Here is a 25,946-nt window from a genome sequence, read left to right on the forward strand (position 1 = left end):
GACACCTAAGATTTGCATCTTTCTTGGCCATCTAAGGAATCTAGCTAACTAGACATAATTAAGCCATGAACCTTTTCACGTCTTCATTTGTATCTCTCCTGAAAGATGTATAGTTTAGAAGCATCCCACATACCAAGGAATCTAGGGATTTGTTGTTTCAGTAGACAGATTTCCCATCTTCATTATTTATTTTTCCCCCACACTGAATCTCAATAAAATTGATCAACTATTATGTCTTCTTTTAGAAAGGCAAACAGCTTGTTGTTGAAAACCAATCAGTGCCCCTGCATGAGACCTTATACACTAGCCTTGCAATATTCCATTTGAAAAAAAGTTGAGACTTGTCAGTTAAGAATTTCAGGCACAAATGTTGAGCTGAATCCAGTGATATACTTTGCAAAGACATGTTTTTCATTAACTCTGTTATATTTTGTGACCAACATGATCCAAAGATAATTCAACAAAATCTTGTTTTTCATTAGCATATACTGAGTTACGTAAATAATACTATTTATTTTAATAGATTCACATACTGACTGTTCACATTAAGCTGCTCAAATTAATGTCACAGTGCAAGTTCATAATTAGCTACATCATTTAATTTACATTTTCTAAGTATTGGTTCTAACTCTAACTTTCTTAACAGAATTCTGGAACATGTCTAATCAAACAATTACTGAATAACGATCCTGAAAGCTTACTGACCATCTCTTTTAAGATTCCTGGTGTGAAGTTTTCCAGACATACTCCTCTAAGACCGCAAATAGTAGCTGGTTTAATATGCTCTTGAATTACTGTTGAAATGTAAAGTATTTTGTCATTATATGATACAAATATATTTCCCTCTCTTTCCCCAAATGCAGCACAGAAATATCTAACATGATTTTTTTGTCTTTGCTTATCAACAATTCTACATCATTTATCTAAAACCAGGTAATTGTTAGAGTTCTTAATACATTTCATGGACCTTAATTAAATGTTTTTTTTTCAATATGGGTGGTCAACTTCTTAGGCATCTTTCTTTCTCCATGTTATTTTTCCATAATAACTGCCATCAAAGTTATATTTGCTGTTACTAGTTCTTTTCCCAGCTGTTGAGTGTCTATATTTATAACTGCTTTACAAAATGCCCTCTAAAGAGGCAGAAGGCAAGGGGTTGTTCTCTCGAGGAAGAGGTGTTTTGACTTCCATGAGATTGTAAACTTTCAGGACTGCACTCACCTCACTCAGCCTACAGTTTATTTTAGCTTTGTCTAATGCAAAATTTGCGTACCCTAGATGTGACACTGTTTGAGTACAGAAATGGCTTAATTTTAGGAATTATGCAGACATTGGCCCTAATAGCATGAACTCTCCTGCCTCACCCCTAAGGGTAGAGCTCCATGGCACACTGAAATTTAGATTTCTCCACTTCTCTGAATGGGGCAGTTCAGGGCCCACAGGGAACATAACCACACAGGCTCGTTAGCTCCTCTGGACAGCCAAAGCTGTCCCTCAGGGCCTCTGTGCTTCTCCAGGATCACAGTGAGCAGCACACTGTACCCTGAAGATACTGTCCTCTAAACGCCCTAGAATCTTCTTTGAGCACCTCATAGGCAGCTGATTAAGGAGCTTATCCTTTCTTCCCTATTTGAAAGGACACAGCATAAGAAGTGAAGGAATTTTATCTGACCACATCCCTTAATTATTTTTTCTCTTAACATCATGATTTAATTCCAAATGAGCATTCATTGCCTGACCTCATTATGCTCCTAGGGATTGTTAACCTAGCAGCTCACTGCTTTAATGCTCTTCTAGCTTGTCCAGCCAGACCATCCCCTTTGCCATGTCCAAGCCTGTATAGGCTCCATCTCCCACCTGGCAGACCAGTATTTCCCAAGACCCAAACCACTCTCTACTGATCAGGAGATTTCAGCCAAAAAACGCGATTACAGCAGCTTTACAGTTAGCATTTGTTAACAGATCCTCAGCATAAACATTAAAAATCCAAAAATGCTTTCTTTAGTAGTAAAAAATGTGGTTTTGTCTCGTATATCCAAGCAGCTAAAACACCACATAAGACCACTTATTGATAACAAGCATTGCCAACACGGTTTGTTCTTTTAAAGCAGGCAGCCTCCACATTGGACAGGGGAGGTGGAAGTAAAGAATGGAGATGGCTCCCGCTAAACTTCCAAGTAATGGGCAAACCACCTTTCCAGAAACTGTGAATGTTATTTTTAAAGTACATTAGCATTTTAATTAATCTCATCTAATTATCCCGCTTGTAGAGATTTCCACCTGCTCTAATAATACATAAATAATTAAGTGACATAAATAATTAAGTGTCATTTCTGGCCCTTCCGTGCAACAAGTCAGAGCCAAGCAGCTGTATGACAACAGATGAAAATACAGGAAAGACTCATCTCCTAAAGCTGAGTCAGTGACCTGTTGTTCCAAAAAGACCTGTTGTAATAAACAGCCTGCAGTTCAGACATACACTGAACATACAGAGGTCAGAAAAAAAACCCTATACTGCTAATGATAAATTATTTTTCTGTATTTTTTCTCATCAAATGGGCTGAAAATACTTGAACTGTACCTGAAACCTAAGTAATATGAGACTGTTTACCTGAAGTTAAGACTTCTTAAAATCTGACTAAAGATTGGGTTTAGCTACTGAGTGAGATGTCTTGTTCCCTCCAGACAGGTTGATGATTCTTAATCCAAGAATTCAAGTAATGAGCAGTTGAAGTTTCCATCTTGAAACATCTGTTCCGCCAAGTCAGCACTGGCCTTGATAAATAGCAAATCAGACTGATGCATGCAAGTGTATACACACATGCTCAAGTTAAACTTGAGGGAAAATACTTGAACAGACCTCTGCATAGACAGATTTATATAATTAATCTGTAATTAGGCTTTGTACAGTGCAGAATGACTCAGGTCAAAACACAGAAAATGCAGACATGGTAGCATCTTTACCTGTTGCTGCAAAAAGTTTTTCAAAGGTTGTTTGTGGGTAAGTTTACATACCTTTATTTAGTTGTCACAAACCTTCACTGCTATTTTAACTTATTCATCTTACAGTGGAAGAAAAATATGTTTAGCTAAAGGACAAAAACAAACCACAGATACAACTGCATCTGCGTGCTTTTAGTAATCTCAGCAAACTTCAAACATAACTTTAAAAGTCTGCTTAATTTTTAACTGTGCAAAATAAAACTTTGCGTATATCTCTCATTTTATAAAGTATGTACCAAGTTTTGCAATGGTGACTCTCCCTGAGCCTGTAGAAAAAAATAAAAATGTCTTTTGCTTGTTATAGTCTTTATATCCTAAAAATTGTCAAAACCAGTTCTGAAGTCACTCTATTGAGAAGGTTTCTGCCTGATACAGTGTGCCAGTTCAATTCCATTAACAAAAATGCCAACCTAGTTCAGGAAGGTACACACTTCACTCCCAGCAGAGCAGCAAAAAAAGCCTGAGGAACTCCACTGGAAATGGGAAGGTTTGACACAACTGTCCTCTGGAGTATATGGGGGGTTGGCAAAATGAAATCTCACATTCTGTACATCCTTTAAAACAAAGCCTTGTCTGAGGGGAGCTAGAGGTGTTTTCCTGATTGTAAGGCTTTGCACACTAGAGCAGAGGGGGAACGGGATGACTACTGAAATGTCAAGAAGGGAAAGAAGTCAAGATGAAATGTGTTTTTACTCAAATGCCAGGCTGAAATAATTAAGGAGTGCCATTTGTTATTTCAGCAGGAATATCCTTCTCTCCATATGGTCTATCACAGTATTTCTGGTAAAGTGAAATGAAAAATGGGAACCGCGCTTGCCTTTCATAAGCAAAGGGAACACCTCTGTAAGCTAATCCTGAAAGAGCAAGAGATAAAGGTACACAGGAATAGACTGTCATTTCATGATTTCCCACATTCGCTTTAGCAGAAAGTCACCCTGCTACATTCCTCAGTGTGGTGGTGCTGGATTATATAGCGCGAGTGGCATTCGCAAAGCCTGTCATGAGTTAAGATGGTACCTCATGGCTGGTGCAATCCTGTCTTCAGAGGAAAGTTAGCACCAGAAAAAGAATGACTTTCTTAAAGTAAAAGGGTTGTGCTGGCTCTCTTTTGAAAGTTAGACGTAAAAAGAAAAACCATTTCTTCCCTTGGGGAGATGGAGTCTAATGAGTGGCCAAAAGTACAACTACTATTTTGCAAGAAGAAAGTTCATGCCCGCTTCTCTAGTAAATTTACGTGAAAAAATTAGGTAGGTATTTGCTGAATCTGAACAGGCCTCTCTATGTGCTAAAAGCTCCTGAAATTACAATCAGACATCTTCCTGTGGCCTTCAAGCCTGGCTTAGTTCAGCTGAGGTCCTTAGTTTTCCCTAAGTTGTTCATGTTTCATTATGAAACAACTTGTCCATGTCTTTCCAGCCCTTCCCTTCACTTCCAAGCAACACGTGCAGCTCCCCATAACTCTGGCCCTACTGCTCTCAGCAGGACAGTAGGACACAAGTACCTTTCCTAAGAGTTATGTCTTGTGGAGCGATGAGTTAGGAAACCAGAGAGCCTGTCTCCATCCTGGCCCCTCCACTGAACTCCTGTGCTCCCAACCCCACTCCCACAAGGCAGTGTTCTCTGCTCCTCCACTGCCAAGCTCCCAACTGCCTGGGACTTGACATTTGTTCTTGTTTTCTCCTGTCTCCCCTAATGGGCATAGCACTACTAAGCGAATAGGAATGTACAGAACAAGAGAGTTCAAAGTAATTGAGTCTACATTCATTCAAAAAGCCTGGATCCTTGCCCACTCAGAACCTGCAGCATCGACATAGTTTCAGAAAGTTTAACCCTTTTTCCCTGAACCTGGTAAAGCTTTTATGAGCACAGAGCATTGGACTTCTCCTGCTAGTGACCGTGGACACTGAAAAGTGTCTTTCACATACACAGCTCTAGGTGTTTACTAATCAATGCTTTATTCCTCTTTTTTTTTGCTCTGCAGGACAATAACTAAAGACCTCGAACTGGCATTTTTAGAAGATGCCCGGGGACTTGTGTTGCAGATGTGTGATCAGTTACCAAAACTAGTAAACATGTCTGCTTGAAGTCCTACACAAACAGGGCTGTGCTGGGTTGAAAACAGCTTACTCGGTTTTCTGCTTGCAAATTCATCTATTAAGGTATAAACTCACTTCTACCTCAGTCTGCAAAACCAGCAAAGAAGCAGAAATATTCCAAAACCATTATAGCCACAAACTAATTTTTTTCATTATGATTAATTCTGAACAAACTAATTTCAATTTAATTTAGGAGATGACATTAGTTGGCAGCTTATTATTGACTTTAAATTTGTAAATGAAAATTATTTGTTCCAAGAAGTGTAAAATCCAATAACAATGGGAATTCTTGAAATGGCTTATCAAATAATTTTTCTGTCTGGATCTGAAAGTGCATTTAGACTATCTGTAAACTAAATAGTGCGGCAATATGTAGGTCAGATAAGCAGTGAACCTGAACAGGAACAAGAGTCTATCTGACTTTCCTGTTTAATTGTTAGTGATAGTAGAAAAGTCAAAATAAGAAATTGCTCTTTAAAAATTATATAGTCTGCAGTAATCTTCCACTGATTTTTGCTTCACAAAAGACTGTAGGACCTAGACCATCCATAGCACAAAAACAACGGTGAAGAGATTGGATTTATTTATCTGCAGTTCAGACCTAGTTACATGCTCTCTAAAAAAATTAAAACACATTCAGAGATGCTTCTGAAAATGTTTAAAGTATACACAGAACTTTACTCTGTGATACCATTCTAAGTAACCTGCCAAAGCTTTTGCCAGGGCAGGCCCTTTATAAATGCATATATATGAAACAAAGCAAAACAAAAATAACCCAAACAAACAAAAACTTTTGAAATTATCTGTTTATCATTCACTTAATCAGATGGAGAGAAAACATGCAAATAAGGTATGCAAGTCTCAAAAACACTTCAGTTACTACAGCCACAGGATTCACATAAATGTCTGAAAGTCACCAATGCATGCACAACATGGGATGCTGAATTAGTTTCCAGACAGCAAAGTGTAGTATTGCTACTTTTGCACATTTAAAGCTACTAGAGAGAAGTTAAACTTGCCTTTTCAGATGGTGAAAAATGTAGTTTGAAGCCTAACAGGGTTGACATAGGGGACATGTCAGGTATTCAAAAAGCATAATTTGAAGTTTAACCCTAAACTAGGGTAATGTGAAGGGCATTCACACAAAAACAAGACATGATTTTAAAATCTGATGGTTAAAACACCTGTTCAGAGGCTTGAGTGGGGAAAGAAATGCCAGCCACGAGTGTTCAGTAAAGAACACAGAAGTTGCATGGTGCCTAAACGGGAATACGTGCCGGTGTCGGATGGAAATTAACCTGCATGGCTTTAAATGCTGCGCTGACGGGAGTAGCCGGATCTACGTTAGTAATAACAAGCATCAAGAGGCTACATATTGCTAAACAGACAGTTCGTGTAAAGAAATGTTATGCTGAGCTCTTCCTTGGTTCTGTAATTAGCTTTCTGCATGCAGGCTCTGAGACATCCTACTCGCTGTGGACTGGGCGGCAAAGGGGAGGAGTGCCAGGTTGACCAGGAAAAAAAAAAAGCTTTTTTACATTTTAAAAAAGAACCTTGTCTGTAAATGATAGGGGATAAATACGGGGAGGGGGAGGTTGCCAACATTTCTGCGGATTTCCCTGCAAACCGAAGGCGCAGAGCTGACAGGGCTAGTACAAGCCTGGTAAGTTTGTGCTTTTTTCCAAAGCTCCGCTACATGCTGTGCTTTTCCCATACGACGTGAGCCGCTCGGTGTTGTAGGGAAAGACGGCGTCCCTCCTGTTTCTGCTTCAGCGAAACATGCGGTAGCTTAGCTCACCGTCCTGCGTCTACGGGGAAATGTCGAAACCACACCTCAAAACAAATGAATAGAAACTTGCCTCATTTCGGTGGCGGGGGGAGGGCGAGGGAGAAGGGGGTTAGAGAAGATTCAATCGTCGCTACCTCTTTTCCTCTCCCCGTCTTCCTTGTCCTCTGCGCTATTTCTGTAAAATGCTGGAAAACTTCATTTTGACAGTGTACGATGGGAGGCGGGAGGATGTGTACTGCCGGGCTGATAATTATTAGCAGCAGGTTTCGAGTACGAGTTGCCTTTAGGACAAAAAATAATAAATCTGAACGACTGCCTTTAAAACCTTTTTGAAGATGAAAGGTAGGACAAGACAGTTGTTTTAAAGCGCCCACATTAACAGTGCTTCTTTACAAGACTATAAATAATAGTAAAAGCACGAGAGAAGCCTCGGCGGAGCGCCGCACTTGCTGAAAACCCGCTTCCACTGCGGGGCGAGCGCCGCGCCGGCCGCTCCTTTCCGGAGACTGCGCCGGGCACCGCGCCCCGGCTGCTGGCCGGGCGGTACCGCCCTGCCCGAGCCGGCACCGGGACCGAGACCGGCACCAGGACCGCTTCGCCATCAGCACCCCGCTCGGCGGTGCCGTCGCTGCGGGGCAGGGCCGGAGCGGAGTGGAGCGGAGCGGGCCGGGCCGGGCCGGGCCGGGCCGGGCCGGGCGGCGGGGAGGAGCTGCCCGCGCTCCCCGTAGGCAGGGCGGGCGGCAGGGCCGGCCCCCTCCCCGGGCTGGGTGGGGTATAGGGGGGGCCGGGGGTGGAGTAGGGTGAAATAGAGGCGGGCGTGTGTCACCGGGTAGATACCCGCGGCCAGGTACAGGCGGAGGCACTGACGATACGGGAGTGGATGCGCTCTGGGCTGGTGCTCCTGGGGAGTGAGCACACGAGCAGCCACCGCCCGCCCGCCCGGAGCCGCCCGCGGGTCACTCGCCCTGCGCCGGGGCGGGCAGCCCGTCCGCGCCGCGCCCGCCGCCAGCCCCATGGCCACCAGGGTGCTGACCATGACCGCCCGCCTGGGGCCCGTGCAGCAGCCCGAGGAGCCGGTGTTCGCGCAGCTGAAGCCCGTGCTGGGCGCCCGGGAGGCAGCGATCTTCCCCGGAGAGGACCTGAAGCAGCAGCCGCCGCAGCAGCAGCACCCGGCGGGCGGCGGCGGGGGCGGCGGCGCGAACCTGCCGGCGGAGGAGATGGTGCAGGTAGGCAGCAGGCACCGCTCACAGCCCACCGCTGGGCACTCGGTGCCCGTACAGCCCTCGGCCGGGGCGGCGGCTGCGGAGCGGGCGGGACTGGGTGGGGCCGGGCTGCGGGGCGAGGGCGGCGGACACCGAGGTGCGGGACCGTGGCGGCAGCGGCAGAGTGTGTGTGTGTGTACGTGTGTGTATGTGTGTGTGTATGTTCGCGTGTGTGTGCGGGGCAGCGGGCACGCCGCCCGTCCCGCCCGTGCGGAGCTCCGCGGAGCGGGCAGCGCTCCCGCGATCCGCCGGCGGGGCGGCCGAGGCGGGGCGCGGGCTCCGAGCAGCGGCCGGGCTGTCCCGGGGCGGCGGGGGGAGCGGGGCTGCCCCCGCGGGTGTGTTGAAAGCTACAGCTGCTGCCTTCGCACTTGCCCGGCGGCAGAATTAGAGCGGCCGCCTGTCCTCCTCGCCCACGCAAGGAGTCATGTTCGGGGGGCGGGGGGGGAGAGCACACGACTCACTGCTGAGGGGGGACTTCCCAGGACTTTGTGCCTGTCCCAAGAGCCCGTTTGGGAGCGGATCCGCAGGCAAACAGCTGGAGGAGCTAAAGCGGGAAGGTGCCAACCGCAGCCGGGCTCCAGCCCGCGGACGGTGCCCGCTCCAGGGGCGGCTCCCGCGGGGAGGGAGCCCCGGTGCTGAGCAGCGCTCTGTCGGGCGCTGCCGTTCCGTGCTGTCTTCCCTAACCAGTAAATAACTCCCCGTCTTCAAAGCGCGCTGCCTTCTACTCGTAAACAAGAGCTGGAAAATGTAGCCTGGCATGTCGGGGCAGATCCAGATCAAAGAGACGGGAAGGCGGCTGTGTTTGTTTGTGGTGTTTACCGGGGGTCTTTGAAGAAAGGTCCTAAAATCCACTTTCGGGCAGAGTTGCTGTTTGTCAGCTGCTTTCGCTTGCGGGGTGCTAAATGGGTCTGGTATGAGCACTCTCTTGACAGGGCAGGGGGGAATGTAGCATTTGCCCACTGGAGAGTTCATGATAAATGTTTTACCGATGACTGTACACAAGTAATGTATAGGGCTCCAGCCACCCACGGATTCCCTCGCACTACTGTGCTTAAGAGGATGATTTTCCAGTAATTAAAGAGCTCTCCGAGAACCGAGGCATGGATAGGGACATGTTTATCACGCTGTTAGACAATTATACACTGCATAGATTATTATTGGTTTAAATGTAGTCCTGGAGACACTTTACACAAAGAATATTCTGATGTAGTCAACCCGTCTCTTTTTTATTCGATATTATTAATAACTTTACACTTTGGTGCTGTATTTCTAATTAAATCCCGTTTTTCTAAAGATGAAAAATCATGGCAGTATGGAATATATATATATAAACATTATTTGGAGTATTAGTATTCAAGTAGTCAGCTGAGGATGTGGCTTTTACAGTTAGCATTTCAAAGAGAAGCGGGTTGAAAGATAGGCAGTCACCCTGCTCGAGCAGTGAATTCCAGAGCAGGAGATCTGCAGATTAGGCAGAGTGCCTGTCACTTCTGCACCTCACACTGTCTTTTAGGCATAAAAGATGAAAAGTTTGTGTATGCTGAAACATCAGATCTGTCTTAATGTGTGAACACTTTGTACTGTGACTTTATCTCCTTGTCCTTGATGATGTTGATCAGTGTGCTGATTGTAAAATCAAGCCGGTTTTCATTAGTGTGAGCATTCATAGCTTCCTCTGTAGGTGTCCTGCAGCTGGATGAACAGTATTGCCTTTTATTTGTAAAGCTTCACATGACTTGGATGCCATCATCTTTCTTAGCTGGTAAAAAAATCATGTGGATTATGGTCTGTTTTGTCTTTGTAGACGAGATGTGAAATGGAGAAATACCTGACACCTCAGCTCCCGCCTGTTACTGTCATCCCTGAACATAAGAAATACAGAAGAGACAGTGCCTCGGTTGTAGACCAGTTTTTCACTGATAGCGAAGGGTTGCCTTACAGCATCAACATGAACGTCTTCCTGCCCGACATCAGCCACCTGAGAACTGGCCTGTACAAATCTCAGCGACCCTGTGTAACCCACATCAAGACAGAGCCGGGCGGCATGTTTAGCCACCAGAACGAAACTACTGCCCCTGCCCCTACCCCTGCTCCCACTCAGGCCCTCCCAGAATTTACCAGCATCTTCAGCTCCCACCAAACTCCTGATGTGAACAACATTTTCATCAAGCAGGAGCTTCCTACTCCAGATGTCCATCTTTCCATCACGCCCCAGCAAGGCCAGTTGTACCAGCTCTTGAGCTCCCCGGATTTAGACATGCCCAGCGCCGCTCCCCAGGCAGCCGTGATGGACTCCCTTAGCAGTGTCTCCATGCCCTCAGCCATGGCGGGCCTTAACACGCTCTCCTCGGCTGTGCCACAGACTGCAATGAAACAGTTCCAGGCCATCCCCCCCTGTACCTACACCATGCCAAACCAATTTCTGCAGCAGCAGGCCACTTACTTCCCTCCTTCACCCCCAAGCTCAGAGCCTGGAAGTCCAGACAGACAAGCAGAGATGCTGCAGAATTTAACCCCTCCTCCATCATATGCCGCAACTATAGCTTCCAAGCTGGCGATTCACAACCCGAATTTACCAGCGACTCTGCCCATAACCCCCCAGAACATCCAACCTGTCAGATACAACAGGAGAAGTAACCCAGATTTGGAGAAGAGACGTATCCACTACTGTGACTACCCAGGTAAGCAATCTGTGCCAGAAAATCCCAGCTCTTGCAATAAAAAAAAGTGTGAATAATGATGAATGAGGTGTAAGTGGTTTTCTCTAGTTGTGGTCTACACCTAGGGAGAACCAAATAGTTTTTTGTCCAAGTAGAATTTGTCGTCGTCATCATTTTATTTTGAGTGGAATGCTCTCACATTCTTTAAATAATAGGTACTCTTGATGTCATTTGTCATTCTCTTGAGTTTGTTTTCCCATGTTACAAGATATGGACTGTGTAGAAAATAAAAACTAAAAATTTTGGCCTTTGCTGGTGTAGATCGTTGTGACTATCCAGTATTCATGATGGAGCAGGGGTTCGATTTCTCCAGTGCAGTACAGCTCTGTTTGAATTTTCCGGCACTGCAAGAATAATTTCAGCTCCCGGTAGCCAAGGCCATGACCATTCTTCCTTGTTACGAACAAATGATTCAGCTGCCCTCATAAATCCATTAAAACCATCTCTGAAAATTGTCTGCAGATGGATTGCCTTCTGCACTGAAGGGGAAGAGGGACCTGGCTGAAGTGTGCCTCCATGTAGTACGTGACCCCAGACAAGACGTGCACACCCATTGTAGAGCAGAGAGAAATTGCTGCTCCCCCTTCATCAACTCTTGGGGCCATATCGCCCGTTCAGTGTGCCATACAATAAACGCCCAGTGGAAGAGTTGTGTTGAGCCCTGGGTGATGATGACATGGAGTCGTGTCTTGATCAGGTCCTCTTGGAAATTTAAAAAAGAAAAAAATCCTACTAAGTTGTTGACTTATGTAGCAGGTGTTACTGTACATAGATTGTAGCAGCTATTTGCCTATATACTACATTACAAAGCAGTAACTCCACCAGAAACATACATGTTTTTCTTTTTTCTGTGTAAAGCAACATATCTCTAGGAGCTTTCTATATAAAATATTGCTTCTAAATGGCAAAAATGATGCCAGAAAGCAGTAAATGTGTCCAGATAGTACCCCAGCACTGAATGAGGAAGTTTAAACATAGGAGTGTTTCTGTTCTCCCTACTGAAGTCTCTTTGCTTTTTTTGTTTAGGCTGCACAAAAGTTTATACAAAGTCTTCTCACTTAAAAGCGCACCTGAGAACTCACACAGGTATGTATGTGCTCACTCTCTCGCTGTCTCTCTTCGTCCGTGGCTGACGCGTTTTCTGACAAAGCAAGCACGCTGGGTCTGCCAGCTTCTCCCTGTTTTCTCTAGAGTGGTGTGGACAGACTGGCAATTCAGCTACAAAATATTTGAGGATTGGTCACTGAGAAGTAAAATCTGTTTTATTAATGCAATTTTGTTAAACCTCAGTGGAACTCAAAATAGCTGACAATAAAGTAGATGGAAACTTTCCTTTTCCGTCTAAAATACCATTAAAATGTTAAAAAAAGCCCACTTTTTTCCTCCCCAAATAGTGAATTAAACACAATAAAGATGTTATAGTTTTGAAGATTTATCTGAGTGGATAGATTTTTTTGGCTTGGTCTTTCTTTATGACCTTTTAGGATTGTTTAATCTTAGAATTTTTCACAAACGTCGTGAAAACTCCCACGATTAGTCCATTTACTTTGTCCTTGGCATTTAAGTGGGTTTTATTATTTTTTTGAAAGACAAGTGTTCTCCATGCTTATTTTTTTAAAAAAGACATAGTTTCAATTTTTTAGTATTTTTTGGTTGTGTGTGGTGCGGGAGCCGTGAGTGCCCAGGGACGGTGGCTGGGAGGTGGAACTGCCCCTGATGCTCTTCCCAGGCGTTCACCTGCCGAGGCAGGGGGAAGCAGGAGAGAGGGAGAGAAGGAAAAAAAAAACCATAGCTCACTACCAGCACACCTGAAACTGTTTAGGGCAGTTCTTTGCTGGGATCTTGGTACAGAGCCACTCATGCTAAATCAGTGAAAAACACATGACTGATTTTCTAAAAAAATGAAATTAAGGGACTGTCTCCTGTTTTTAGAAGTTGGTGTGAGCCCTGGTTCTTTTGTTCATGGGCTTAGAATTAGAGCAAAACACGAGTCACAGTTGAAGCAACATTGTTCTTGAAGAAGCTGACTGTCAGGGCTACGGCTGTGCCGTTCAAGGAGTGAGTTTTCACCTGAGCTTAAATCAAAACTTGTCCTGAGCTGTGGTCTAACAAAATGTTTTACTATCTCTAGGGAAACAAGGCCTTCTGTTCGGCAGCTATTATAAATGGTTAGATTATTTATTGTAAAGAACTTGAGTATGTCCAGGCTAAATGTTACTAAGGAAATCTGGTGTTGTACAGTGAAAAATTAAAAGCAAGTTTAACAGATGATTGTTTTACATTAGTGACAGACTAAACACCTGCTAAAAATATTCTTAGTATATAATCACTATGTAGCAGTAAGTTTAGTAAGAAAGGAATATTTTCATGAGACTGTAAATCTGAATAGTGTCAGAGAGTAGAATCCCTGTTTAATAAATAATCTGTAAATTTAAGTGTACAATTTCCACTTGCTCACTTCAGCCAGAAACTAAATAACATTTTAAAATAACTTGATTGCTATTATAAAATAACTAGGAGGAGAGATAAAAGCAAAGCTTTAGTCTAAACATTAACACTACATAGTCAGCATTTGAAATGAATGCTTTTCCTTTTTTAAATCAATTTATGTCTTCTTCTGTACCTTGAGTAGTAATGACTTCAGGGTTTACAAAGTTAGTATGCATAGAGATACATACCTCATTGCTAGCATATATTGCTTAGGGTCACTAATGTTTATTGTTGCCTTCACTATTTTACCTAGAAATGTGGATAAATGTGCAAAGGTCAGAGGAGCTGATGTATTCATGGAAACAAGAATGTTGTTTTAGATAAAAATCTAGTGAACTTAAGCAGGTCTGTAATACAAAGGGTCTTCTGGGGAGGTGAATGAAGGGATAAACTGTCTAAAGCGTGCATTACATGCAAGAATGTGAGTCGGTATCCTGTTACCTGCAGTATTTCAGAGTTTGGATTAGTTTAACTCTCCTGAATATTCACTTCATACTTGAAGACTTCCAGCGATTCTGATCTCTGCCTTAACATACGGTTGAAGTGTGTTTTAAGAGCCAGATCTCTGACTTTAATGTTTGATCGATTAAGGAATGCTGAAGTTAAGGGGTACAAACTCAGGGAAACCTGTGAAGTTGCTCAGCCTTCCCCAAGAGTACAAGGGAATCTTGCTAGTGATCTCCAAAGGGATCAATGCCGAGGGCTAAATTAGGGGATGTTCATCCCATCCCCTCAGAACTGTGAATTCATACAGCACTAATCAGTTTTGATTTTTTAGTTTTAAAACATTTTTATAGGACTCTGTGAAGCTTTTACCTTCAAAGTCTAAAGCAAATGTCACGTAAGCCGTTTTAATAAAGTTGTGTGTGATATTCTTTCAAATCCCTTCAGGGATAGCAGACCTGTTTATCTGGCTAAACCCGTTCTTTAGTAATCATGGACCACTGAAGTTGTTCTCTCCTTATTCTTAGTTTCTTAACAATACCTTTTAAAATTGGCTGCAGTCTCTCTCTCATCCCAACCAGTTCCCGCCCTTCTCAGCAATCTGTCATCTTAAAATAAAAGAGCCTGCAGCAAAGTTTGTCTGCCATTAAAAGTCAAGACAGACCTCATGGTTTTCCTTTTGTATTGGAAAATCACAACCTTTTCACAGTATTTATTTAGCAGCCTTTCTCTTCTGAAAGGCTTTCCCTGGGTTTAGTAGATGCTCTTTGAGAACAAATCTAAGGGAAATGTTACTTTTGATAGATGGAATGTAGGCTGTAGTCCATTTTTTTTTTCACTTCAGATATGAACGCACAGTCAGATTTTATAAATTGCATCTAAACAAAACTATAGGAAACGGGCAAGAGCAGAATCCCATATATTTTTCTTCTTAGGTGTTCCCAAGCTGTTCACCTTATACCAAGTCAGGTGGTATAAAGTGATATAGTTCTGCTGGTTTAATGCAGTTACATGGACTCTTGCTGTTGATCAAGAATCCAGTATTCCCCTTAAGAGTTAAGATAGGGTTATGTATTTTTATCAGTTGTTGAAGCAGGCACACGTTTTTCTTTCCCTAGGTAGTGTTTTAGCATTTGTTCACGATCAAGTAAGTTTTAGTTGGTAAACTGGCAACTCCAAAACAGAGTATGAACAAAGATTCGAGTGTTGAAAAGATACAGAACACTTTTCATCCATTTCCATGCAGTCCTGGAGCAGTTGTGTGGTACATTTTAATCCCTTAAGCCACTTCAGTATGATACCTGAATTTTACGTTAGTTACTTCTGAAACAGGTAAAATGTGTTTTAAAACTCAGTGTTGTAAAGTACTTATTGGAACATCTTTCAAAACAGGTTGGATTTTTGACCTTTTGAAGCAGGGAGCTTCTTTTAAAATAATGTTACCTGTTCGTCATGGAACAAGTTTTGTTTTGTACCCGGCATTGTGCAATTGCGGTATCTAATGTGTGAGGGGGTTGCGCATTTTATCGCGGGCTGTTCAGCAGCAAAGCCATCTGAAAGCTCTGCCATAACAGCTGTATGTCCAAACTGAAATGTGTGCCAAATCTCGGGAAAGGCAGTTACTTGCATATTGCGGATAAACTTAATTCAGTTCTTCTTCCAGCATCCAAGTATATACATATATATCAAGTAATCATTAAAACAGTGGTCCTATAACGTATCCTTTTAGATTTCTATATATGCCAAACGTTTGGATTGTGACCTGTTGGCTGTGCAGGCACCTGGAATACCATTACCTGTATGCTACCTGTAATGCAGAACAGCTGGCTACAGGGTAAAGGGGCAGAGTTAATTATTTCTGTGAGCAGCTGCACACTTCAGACTTGTGTATGTGTTTAAGAGGAAAATCTGTGATTGTTTTGAACACATCAAGGCGCACGCATTGAGGACATTTTCCAGCTGCATACTGGTTTTCCGTATACAGAGTCTTTGTACAGGCATGTTCTCTGGTCACATGGTGGGCTTGCCATTAATAGTTTCTAGCATTAACTACAGAACTATTTCATCTCTATCTATAGATCTAGCTTGTATTTGGTGATGGGAAGTGGAAGCCGAGATAACTCAAGAGAAATGGCATTTCTCTAATCAGATGCACTCAAAATACTTCCACAGTCCCTGCTTATTCCAAATGTTTATATAGGCATGGAACAGCTGCTGACTTGTGCGGTACCTCAAGGTGTTAAACGTTTTATTTTATTTTAGATCTCTGCCTCAATAGATCCAGAATTAGACTGATGGTACATTAGAATTAGAACCAGTTGTAAGCAGTAGATTTGAGCAGTCCCTGGGACTCGATGCTCTCAGTTCACCATACCTGTGTATGGACATTTGTTAAGGGTGGTGCCATCTGCCTGGGAATTCATGATGCCCCTGGTTCAGAAGGGAAGACGGGTAGTAGTTGGGCTCCTGCTGCGAGAAATGCGCATTGGGTAAACGTGTGAGCTCAAATCATAACAAGACTTTGGTGAGTGATTTCGGTCATGGTGTGCAAACGAGGAATGGAGTCCCCAAAATACTCTGCCTTGCTCATGGTTGCAGCCACAGCAAACCTCATCCTGAAATTGTGAAAACAGCAATTAAGTAATACTTCTGTGCAGATCCAGCTTCTTTGACCTGTTAAATGGGTCAGTTGCATAGATTGCACTTTAAGGAGCTGTCAGTAAATTCCATCATTGATAGAGACCATAAGGGAAAGTGGAAGAGAGTTAAATAAAACTGTTGACAAAGTGCATTAAAGTGCAGTGTTGCTAGACACTGCTGAAGGGTATGTTAGTATCTTTTATTTATGAATTCTGCTAAATCCATTAGTTGCCTGTGTGAGAAATGGAAGTACATTATTTTCCTGTGCAAACCACAGTTTGAGGGAGAATAATGCATTTTTTTCAAACACTTCATGAATGATCATAGGCCTTGGGAATAATTGATCTGTTTTTTTATCTGCAATCATAAGCTGAATGGGAAGAGTTTGAATGTGTTGCTCAAAAGAGGTTGAAATCTTAGCAGCATAAACCTAAATTTTATTTAAATATTCTTGATCATTCTCACTGGCATCCAGCATACAACTTTCATGAAGCAGGAATTAAATTCCGAGGTGTCAGGTGAAGATATTCCTGTTAGATTTTAGATACTGAAAAGAAAAGCCTAATATTTTTCTTTTTGATTAAAAGCCTAGAAAGTCCCTCTAAGCATGAAAGCTTAAAAAAACTGTTGTTTCTGTCAATTGCTCCCTGAGAGGATTAAACTTCAGTTCCAGGATATTTGATTCTTGATAAAGAAACTGTTGACCTAAGAGTCCGGCTTTAAATATAGTCCATTTTGAGACCGCCCTACATAGGCTAATATAGTCCCAAGATTCACAGCAATTGCCAGTGATTAAAACTTTCCATTATTTGATCAGACATTCCTTATTGTAATTAATTTCTGAGGCTTGACTGGGACGATTGACTCCTGGTTCCAACCAGGGTAGTGTGTTGCTTGTTGTTTGTTAGATGACCTGCACCTCCCATTGGTGAAAGATTAGAAACATTTAAGTAATGTCCTAGTTTAGTCTGAGTATCTTGGTAGCAGCATTCCTGTCCTGTCAGGCTGCATTATTTATATTCAGGGATCTCTAACAACTCTGATTAAGGACATATTAAAACCTTTGATTTTGGCAAGTGTAGAGTGCTTTGCTTTGAGTTAAAATACCTTTAATGTATTGCCTTAATTTTTTTTTTCTTTTGGTGTGTGTGTGCCTATAGTAGATGGAAATCTGGAAGTCTACAGTAGTGTTTAATAAATTCCATTTTAAGAGCACCTCTTATCTGACTGTACAAAAGCCAGTCTTATTGGTGAGAGAGCTAAAGAGCAGTTCTTGTACCAGAGGCAAAGGTGAGGAAGTGTGTTCTTCAGCACAGGATGTGTAGACACAGCCGTGCACCCCAAATGGCATGGTTTTCTTACAAACCTACTTAAAAAAAATTCCTTCCCTCTGTGTTTGCATATCTCCTTGAAGAGAGACCACCTCTGTTAAGACAGAATGTTATACCAGAAAGAAAATAAACCATTGCACAGGGCAGTCAAGATTCCCCACTAATCCTTGAACTGCGTAAGACAACATTTAGCAAAATAAGTGTGCTTCTAGCACTGGTGGGAGTGCTGAGAGGCTAATGCCTTCTGCACCTCTGTAGTCAGTGAATTCTTTTCACTGTCCTCTTTGATCACCAGTGAGTTATCTTTTATCCCTGTTCATGCTTCATTTATCAGTGATCAGACTTTGTGCTGAGCTCAAAGCTCTGTTACAAAATTCCTTAAAATGCTGTTTCATTGTGAAGTAGCATTTAATGGTACCCCTTTAGCCACTACAATAGTAGGTACTTTATTGCAGCATAAAACTGTGCAGCATATATTGCTCATTCATACCATTTGTGGATGGATGTTTCAAGGACTAAATTTGTTTTATCACTCACAGAATAAGGTGGATGTACCTGGCTTGCTGTCAGCACTCTCATCCATCTCCATCTTGGACAGCTGAGAATTTTAGTGCACTGAAGATCTTTTAAATGCCTGAGGGAGTATTTATTTTGAAAATCCAGCTTTCTGTTCTCAAAAAAAAAAAGCCCAAAACCGAACCAAGAAGCTGCTTTTAATGATGACTACAGCACTTAGCACTTAGTCAGTAAGAGAAAGAAGATCTGATTTTAGGTAGATATTGGGAGCAAAAAACTTCTGAATGCTTGCAGACCTACACCCCAGTAACTACTTTCAAGTCCAGTCACCCAGTTAGAGTTTAAAACTATGGTGCTGTGATCTAGAGAAACACTGTTTCAAGCAAACTAAAACGGGAAAAAAAATTCATTTGTTCTTATTTTTTTCTAAAATTTGGTAGCATGTCAGGAAATTAAGACAACTGTTGTTGACATGAAAAATTTGAAAACAAATGCACCAGAAAGCTTTGAGACAACATAAATGTTTTTAATAATCTGTTTTAAAGCTGAACATGATAAAGGTTACGTACATAACTGGTGCAGTTTCGGTATAGAAACTTCTGCTGTGCCTGCCACAATTTTATTACACCTAGCTGAATATTTTTTAAGGCCAACCACTTGCCTCTAGAAATAGTTCCATAATAATCACAGGTAATATTAAATGATGGCAAGACTGGAGGCAGGGGTCTGTCTTTATGCCTTTATATCCCTATGAACTGTAATCAGGTGTTGTAATTTTGGAGTCTGAAAAGTGTACTATGTGTTACTCCTTAAGGAAGCTCGAAACTGGCTGCTCTGACAGAAATTTCTGATAGGAAACAAGCAAAGTTGCAGGCATTGGCTGTGGTAATATCTGTATTTGGATTTCTGCATACCAGTAGAGTTACCTAACTTTAGGTTTGAATATCCAGCCCTTGCTGTTTACAACTTTATTTTTAAAGAAAGCTGTCCTAGCAGTGAATTACAGAAACCAGGTCATTAAACTCTTTGGTGAAATAAGGAAGCCTATTTTCTGGTTAATGGGGAGATTCATCAATAATGGAGTCTGTCAGTGACTTGTTTTTTCCAAACGATTTTAAACAGAAACATGTTCTTGAACAGAGGCTGCGTGTTGGAGATAGGAGGTGTCTCCAAAATGACCGTCTCCCTGCCGCTGGTGGCACTGTGCCTTACCCAAATGAGCATGGCCATGAGGGTCACTGCCAGCAACTAGAATTAAATGTTAGGAAAGCAACTGGTGCGTTTTGACACAACTGAATCAGAAGATAAATTAGAGGGAAAAGAGGCAACGCAGTGTGTGTACTTTACTGTTCCAGACCACTTTCTTGTGGTATTGATAAGAAACCCGAACCGTGGGATCTGCTGGGGGAGATTTTATCTGTTGAAGTGGCTGGTTAGTGTAGCATGTTATATTTGTGAACATCTAAACGTCCTTTTGACATCCTTGTAATCTCACAGCATTATGAATAATTTTTTTATTACAAATAGGCACTTTGGAAGCAAAATAGTCTCCTTTCAGGTTAAACTCCCTTATCTCTTGCTGCGTGCTTTCTTTAAAAGACCTTCCAATCTAAACATTAGGGCTTAAAATTTCTGTGCTCAAATACAAGTCTCATTCTCATGCTCCACAAATGTATTTTTTTAAAACTGGAGATTGGATACGTATTAAGAGCTCAGGAACTTAAAAATATATTTTGCGATGCATAAGCCTAGCAAAATGTTTTAAACCATTGATACTGGAAGGAGGTTGTGCAGAAATCCAATTAAACTTATGAAATCCCTATCCTGTTGAAGTATAATTTAAAGGAAAGCAGTTCTGTTTCCCAGAAGTGCTGTGTATAATATTTCTGGCTTGGGAAGAAAGGGTTGGAGTGTGCTATTTGGCTGGAAATCGGTACCAGCTTCCTCCATGGTGTTTTAGTTGAACAGTGTTGACATTCTAACAAATCCCGTGGAAGCTCCCCTGAAGTGGAGGAGTTAGCTGTTTTCTTGCTTTTACAGTGAAATATCTGTTTGATACCGTGATCGTGTTCCAGTAACTGAGCCGTACTGCCCTCGCGTTTGATGGCCAGTGGCATTCTTGGTTTGACACCCTATAGAAGCCCTAAATTGCTGGAGGAAAACCAAATACTTCTGAAACTTTACAGCTACTGTATTTCGCACAATCATTAAAGTAAACAAATCTTACATTACTATGTAGCCAATGAAAACAGTGGATAAAGAGTTCAGTGTCCCTTGTTGTGTATACCTGCTTTTTAAAAAAGTAAGTCTTCAACCCAGATTCCTCAGAGCTTTAAAGTCAGCACGGCAAAGTAGTAGGATCACTTCAGAAAATATGTGACTCTTTTCCACTTGCTTGCAGGAACTTAAACCAGATTCTTATTACTGCTAAATGACAAAAAGCATGTGTATAGGTTGAGAGAGAGAAAATACTACCAGCTAGTTGTTCTTCTGCTTGCTCTAAAGGAGTGAAAATTAATCTCCACCTACTTTTTTTTTTTTACCCCCCCTTCCTCCTTGCCCCAACGAAAAACATTTGAAATTGATTCAGTTCTTAAATAGAACTTTCCAACGGAAACTAGCATTACAAACATAGATATTCAGTATTTTACCCGTAGGATTTATTCAAAATAATCCAGGCCTCTGCACTGGCACTAAAAATATATTTTCCAGTTCTCACTGTTGGCCAAAGCAGGGGTTAAAGCAGCGTTCCGACTTTAATTTCCAGTACATAAAAGTAACACTATTAAAACAATCTGAGTAAGGCACCAGCTCGTTGCCTCTGCTCATCCCCTGAGCAGCACATGGTTTAGCTCGGGTCTGCAGAAGTCTGCCAGCAAGCCGGAGCGGTGCTGTTCCGCATGGCACTGCCTGAGCTTTTCCCCAGGAGGGTCCGTGGCCCTGGCAGGCAGTGATGTCACCATGACAGTGTGGCGAGTGTCTGTACAAAGCTGAGTGCCCTGGAGTTTGGTGGGGATTCTGGCTGTGGGACTCAGCATTGCCTGGGACGCTGTGGCACCCAGGGATCGCTGCTGCCCAGTGCTGGCACGCTGGCACTTCCTCTGCCAGGAGCCTTCCCAGCACCTGCTGACACTGCTCGCGTGTTAGGGAAAGTTTTAACGGGGGACAGCTTTTTTTGTTGTTGTTTGCACTCTGACAGGGTCAAGTGTCACCTACACAGAACAACTTTGAGGCTGCTTTTACAGTGCAGCGTAGCCCAGCACGTTGTTGTGTTTCATACTTCCTCAGGGCCAGACTTGGAAACAGATCTTGATCTCCGGGTCTCCATTCCGGTCTGGTCTGGATATTCCTAGGCTTTTGTTTACTAGTGCTGTTTTCCTGCCCTCTTTACCTTCTCTGTAATTCCTTGTATAATTTTGCAAAACACAGGAAGAGGCATTTGTAGATAGAAGCCTGACTGTATATGCTCTCCCTGGACAGTGAGGGTGTCAGGCTCACTGTTCAGTGAGTCAAGTGTGAGTTCAGTGTAATATGGCAGTTTTGAGTGAAGGCTTTTAAAGAAGAATTCAAAGCTGACAGGGAGAAAAGGAGGAAGACGGGAGGAGAAGAAGTAAATACACTGTCTCTAAATGACAACATTTTGAATACAGGAGTAATACTTCTGCGTAACCTCTGTGTGTGCACATGTGCTTTAACACAAAGTGTTCAAAGATTATCTCCCTGGTGCTGTGTCTATGGGTCAGCAACACAGGCTTTTACAGCCTCCATTGTTGACCCAGTTAAAATACATTAAGGATCATCTATATGGTGCAAAAGATCCCGCACTGAATAGGGGCCGTTCCTGTCATTCTGCTCTGCAGACCAAATGTGTTCTCACCTGGCTTCACTGGTGTTAGAAAAGTTTTACACACTGGGTTTGAATGAAATCTGTATTTTAGCCTACAGTGTGTGTTGCACAGAGCAAGAATGAACCCCATATGATAGATCATTCCCATCTACAGTCAGCATCAGAATTTACTCAGAGTTAATTCAGCTGTGACAGAAATCTGTGATGATTTCTGTTCCACCAAATAATTATAAATTCTGTGAGAGGTGATGCTGGGCCCTTGTTTTTTCTAAGGGATGTTATGTTTCCACCGTGATTTCAATAAATCCCTGTTGCTGTTGATGCAAAGAGATTGTTGATTGGGTGGGTGGTTTGTTTTTCTTGAAAAAGTCTGGTTCTGGTTGTGACAACACCTAGCAGTACAAAGGGCTGGTTCTGCTCTCAGTAGTAGATGAAAAGTTTCTGGTGCATAAGACAAAAGCAGTTTCATAATTTCATCTGCATGATAAGTAAGTGCCTCTGAAGTAATGTTTGGAGTTTCTTAGGTGGTGTTACCTGCATAACTGATGCAGAATAAACACTCTGACTGCAGGATGCTGGCCCCTCTCTTTCTTCTACATGTGGGTGTGGTATAAAACAGGGAAAAGTAGGAGGCACTCCACTCTGCAGTAGGATTGAGACTGTCAGTGTAAAGGTTTGGGAGCAGCGTAGATGTAGAAGATCTGTAAGGTGGATTAGCTGTTTGAAAAGCTCAGCTTTGGTCAGTTTCTGTGCAGGTGAAACTACTGCCAAGTGCTTTGATACCCTCGGTTTTCTTTCTCTTCTTGCCAAATGGGTCAAATGAATACAAAATATATAGATAGTAATTCCTTCTCCCAACTGTAAGGTGTTTTTGTCAAACAACATCAAACATTAACCTCTTTAGCCCACACAAGCTCCTAGGCAGGTGTGTTCTTACCCCTGTAAAATTCTGGTTTCACACAGAAGTTGTCATGGCTTTGTGACTCTGTATTTCTCCCATTTCAACAAACACCTGTAAATTGTAAGCATGCTTAAAATACTGTGTTTCTAATTCTAAAATGGAGAATGTGAACATTTCAGGTGCCTGGGCCCGAGTGTTCAAGACTAGGTGGATATTTTGAAGTTGCTGTAACACAGCAAGTTTTCAGATGCCGTGTTCCTCCTATGTCAGTGTAGACTGCTGAAGAGAGCAAGCACTTGCCCCCTTAAAATACAGCTATTTAAGCATCTGATTAAAGACATTTCATTCTGAAAATGGGTGCTTTGAACTTGGAGGTGCTTCCTTCTATTTATAGCTAGCCCCAGGCAGGATACCACAAGTTTTTATTGGTTGTGACATTTTAGAAAATACTATCCCTGTTGTGTTTATAGCACACTGTGCCCCTTTCTTCACATATCAGAAGCTCTTGAACAGATCTGCACACTGCAAAGAATCCTTATAGAAGTCTTCTTTACCATTTCAGACCTCTTAAAAAAACACTGTATAACTTAAATTGCCCATTTTTGAAAGGTGAAAGTGTAAGTTACCAGCCAGGCTAGACTGTCACATGAGACTGCTTTTTTTCCCCCTGCTCCCTCTCATACTGTGGTGAGTGTAAAGGAGCATGTTTTGCATGTCTCATGCAGGCTTTTTAACTCTGCATTTCTCTACCGTGGCTCTCTACAATTTGCATGTTTGAAAGTTCTGTACGTTTGAATGAGATATTAAATCCGATTTTCAAACGCAAACTCTGCAGAAAAAAACCAAAGGGCTGTTAGTTTGGGGCGTGATGAATAGGGTATGTCAGCTCCTTGTTTCTAATGCCGTCCAGTGTGCGCTCACGTTGGTTTTCTGCTGGAGTGGCAGCTGACAGTTGCCTTTCTTCGTGCTGTGTTTCAGGAGAGAAGCCCTACAAGTGCACGTGGGAAGGCTGCGACTGGAGGTTCGCGCGCTCGGATGAACTGACGCGCCACTACAGGAAGCACACGGGGGCCAAGCCCTTCCAGTGCGCCGTCTGCAACCGGAGCTTCTCCCGCTCCGATCACCTGGCACTCCACATGAAGAGGCATCAGAACTAGGAGCTGGACTGCTCGCTGAGGCTGTTTTGTATCTATGCAATTTCCTATTGACTCTCGACACACAACTGAAATTAGTTGAATTTTTGAGTATATCCATTTAAAAGAGATCTTAAAAGGAACTGGAAATGTATATTTTGTATATTTATGCAGAAAAAGGGAAGACACTGTATCACAATTACCAGAGTGTTCAGTCGTTTGTTTGCTTTCATGATGTATATGGCTTTAGTCAGCAGATTTCATCTCTTTACAAGTATTATATCTCAACACATTGCAGCTTTTATACTTTTTTTTTTTTCCTCTTGCAGTGTTTTGACCAAAGCACTGTCATTATTGTGACACTGTTTAGTAAACAAATTAACCAGAGGATGCAGATAAATGCACACAGTGGAAAAGCCATGAACTGTAATCTGTCAGGTTTTTACTGGACATACTTAAGTACATGTGGGTTTTTTTTTTTTAATGTTAAGCCATTCTGTGGATATAAAATACATAGAAAAATTAATGAACAGCCATAGAACAAAGCATTTTGTTCTGTGTGTTGCATGTTTGCTATGACAAAGATTTTGTAAATATGCAAATCAGCTTTTTAGGTTTAATACAGAAGTTTTCTAAAAACATCTGAAAAAAGCAGTTGTTTTACATTTGATAACATGGCACATTTATAAAGAAAGTTACTTAAATACCTCTCAAAATAGTACCAATTTAGTCAGATATTTTGTACCTGTTAACTCAATGGTGTGCACTGAATATTCAAAGCAGGAGTTTGTTTTCAAATTGCATAAAAGGGCAAAACATGCAGAATGAACTGTAAAGTCAATGTTGGAAGCTGAAATAGCAGGGATAGTTAAAATGAACGCAGAATGTTAAACCTCTTACTATAAGCTAAACTTAGTATCACTTTAAAAGGAAGGATTTAGGATGCAGTTTTCATACATAGACATGTTAAGCTGGTTCAGCACCAGCATGATCTAGTTTCATGTGGATATTGGATGTAATTTACCAGAGGTAAAGGATACAGTAATTTTTTTTTAATTACAGTGCAGTTTAGTTAATCCACTGTTCAGATGGACACATGCAGGGAAAAATTTACTGCTGACAGAAGTCGCTGAAACTCCATTGAAGTCAATGAAATGGTACCCTTTTATGCTAACAATGACTTTGAACCACCATGCTCAGCCTTGAAATTGTAGATGGAGGGCCAAAGATGAGATTAGACCAGGTAGGATTTGGCCAGACAACAAGAGAAAACCAAACAAACCTAATAAGTGTCTGAACTTCACAAGCCGTAATATTAAGCTGTCAACCAAAGGCTAGAATAGACAATCAAAATACCAAAAAAGGGTCTTGCAGGAAAACCTAGCTTTGTTAAAACTGTTGTTTGTCTTTATTTATTTGTGGTATATGATAGACTCTTTTTTTTAAGACAATTTTATGTATACTTGATAAATTATAGTTTTGTTTGTTATAGTTAGAAATGTTGCTCTCAATGTAAATAGTTGACAAACGATGTAAATAATTTTGTAAGGCTTCAAATGTTTATACGTCAAAACACATGCAGAAATTGGTTGCTGTTTTGCTTCTTTTGCCTCCCCCTACCTTATTTTTGTATTGTGGTATTTCCTATGCAAATGATGGAGCAAACAGCTGTATAGTTGTAGAATGTTTTGAGAGAGAATGAAATCGTTTATATATAAAGACTTTTTTTTTTTTTTTTGCAAAATAAAACAAAGTGCCTAATGTGTGTGTGCGT

The 25,946-nt window shown here is 42.0% G+C and overlaps 1 protein-coding gene across 1 annotated transcript; it reads left to right on the forward strand.

The window, feature by feature from the left end:
• Nucleotides 1–7,970: 7,970 nt before the first annotated feature.
• On the forward strand, nucleotides 7,971–24,980 carry KLF5 (Kruppel like factor 5). Its single transcript, XM_033084169.2, has 4 exons — nucleotides 7,971–8,114; nucleotides 9,955–10,831; nucleotides 11,897–11,956; nucleotides 24,018–24,980. The coding sequence occupies exons 1-4, from the start codon at nucleotides 8,106–8,108 to the stop codon at nucleotides 24,194–24,196; spliced, it is 1,125 nt and encodes a 374-aa protein (XP_032940060.1). The 5' UTR covers nucleotides 7,971–8,105; the 3' UTR covers nucleotides 24,197–24,980.
• The last annotated feature ends 966 nt before the right edge of the window (nucleotides 24,981–25,946 follow it).

The sequence above is a fragment of the Catharus ustulatus genome, chromosome 2 (genome assembly GCF_009819885.2).
Source record: "Catharus ustulatus isolate bCatUst1 chromosome 2, bCatUst1.pri.v2, whole genome shotgun sequence".
Lineage (NCBI taxonomy): Eukaryota > Metazoa > Chordata > Aves > Passeriformes > Turdidae > Catharus > Catharus ustulatus.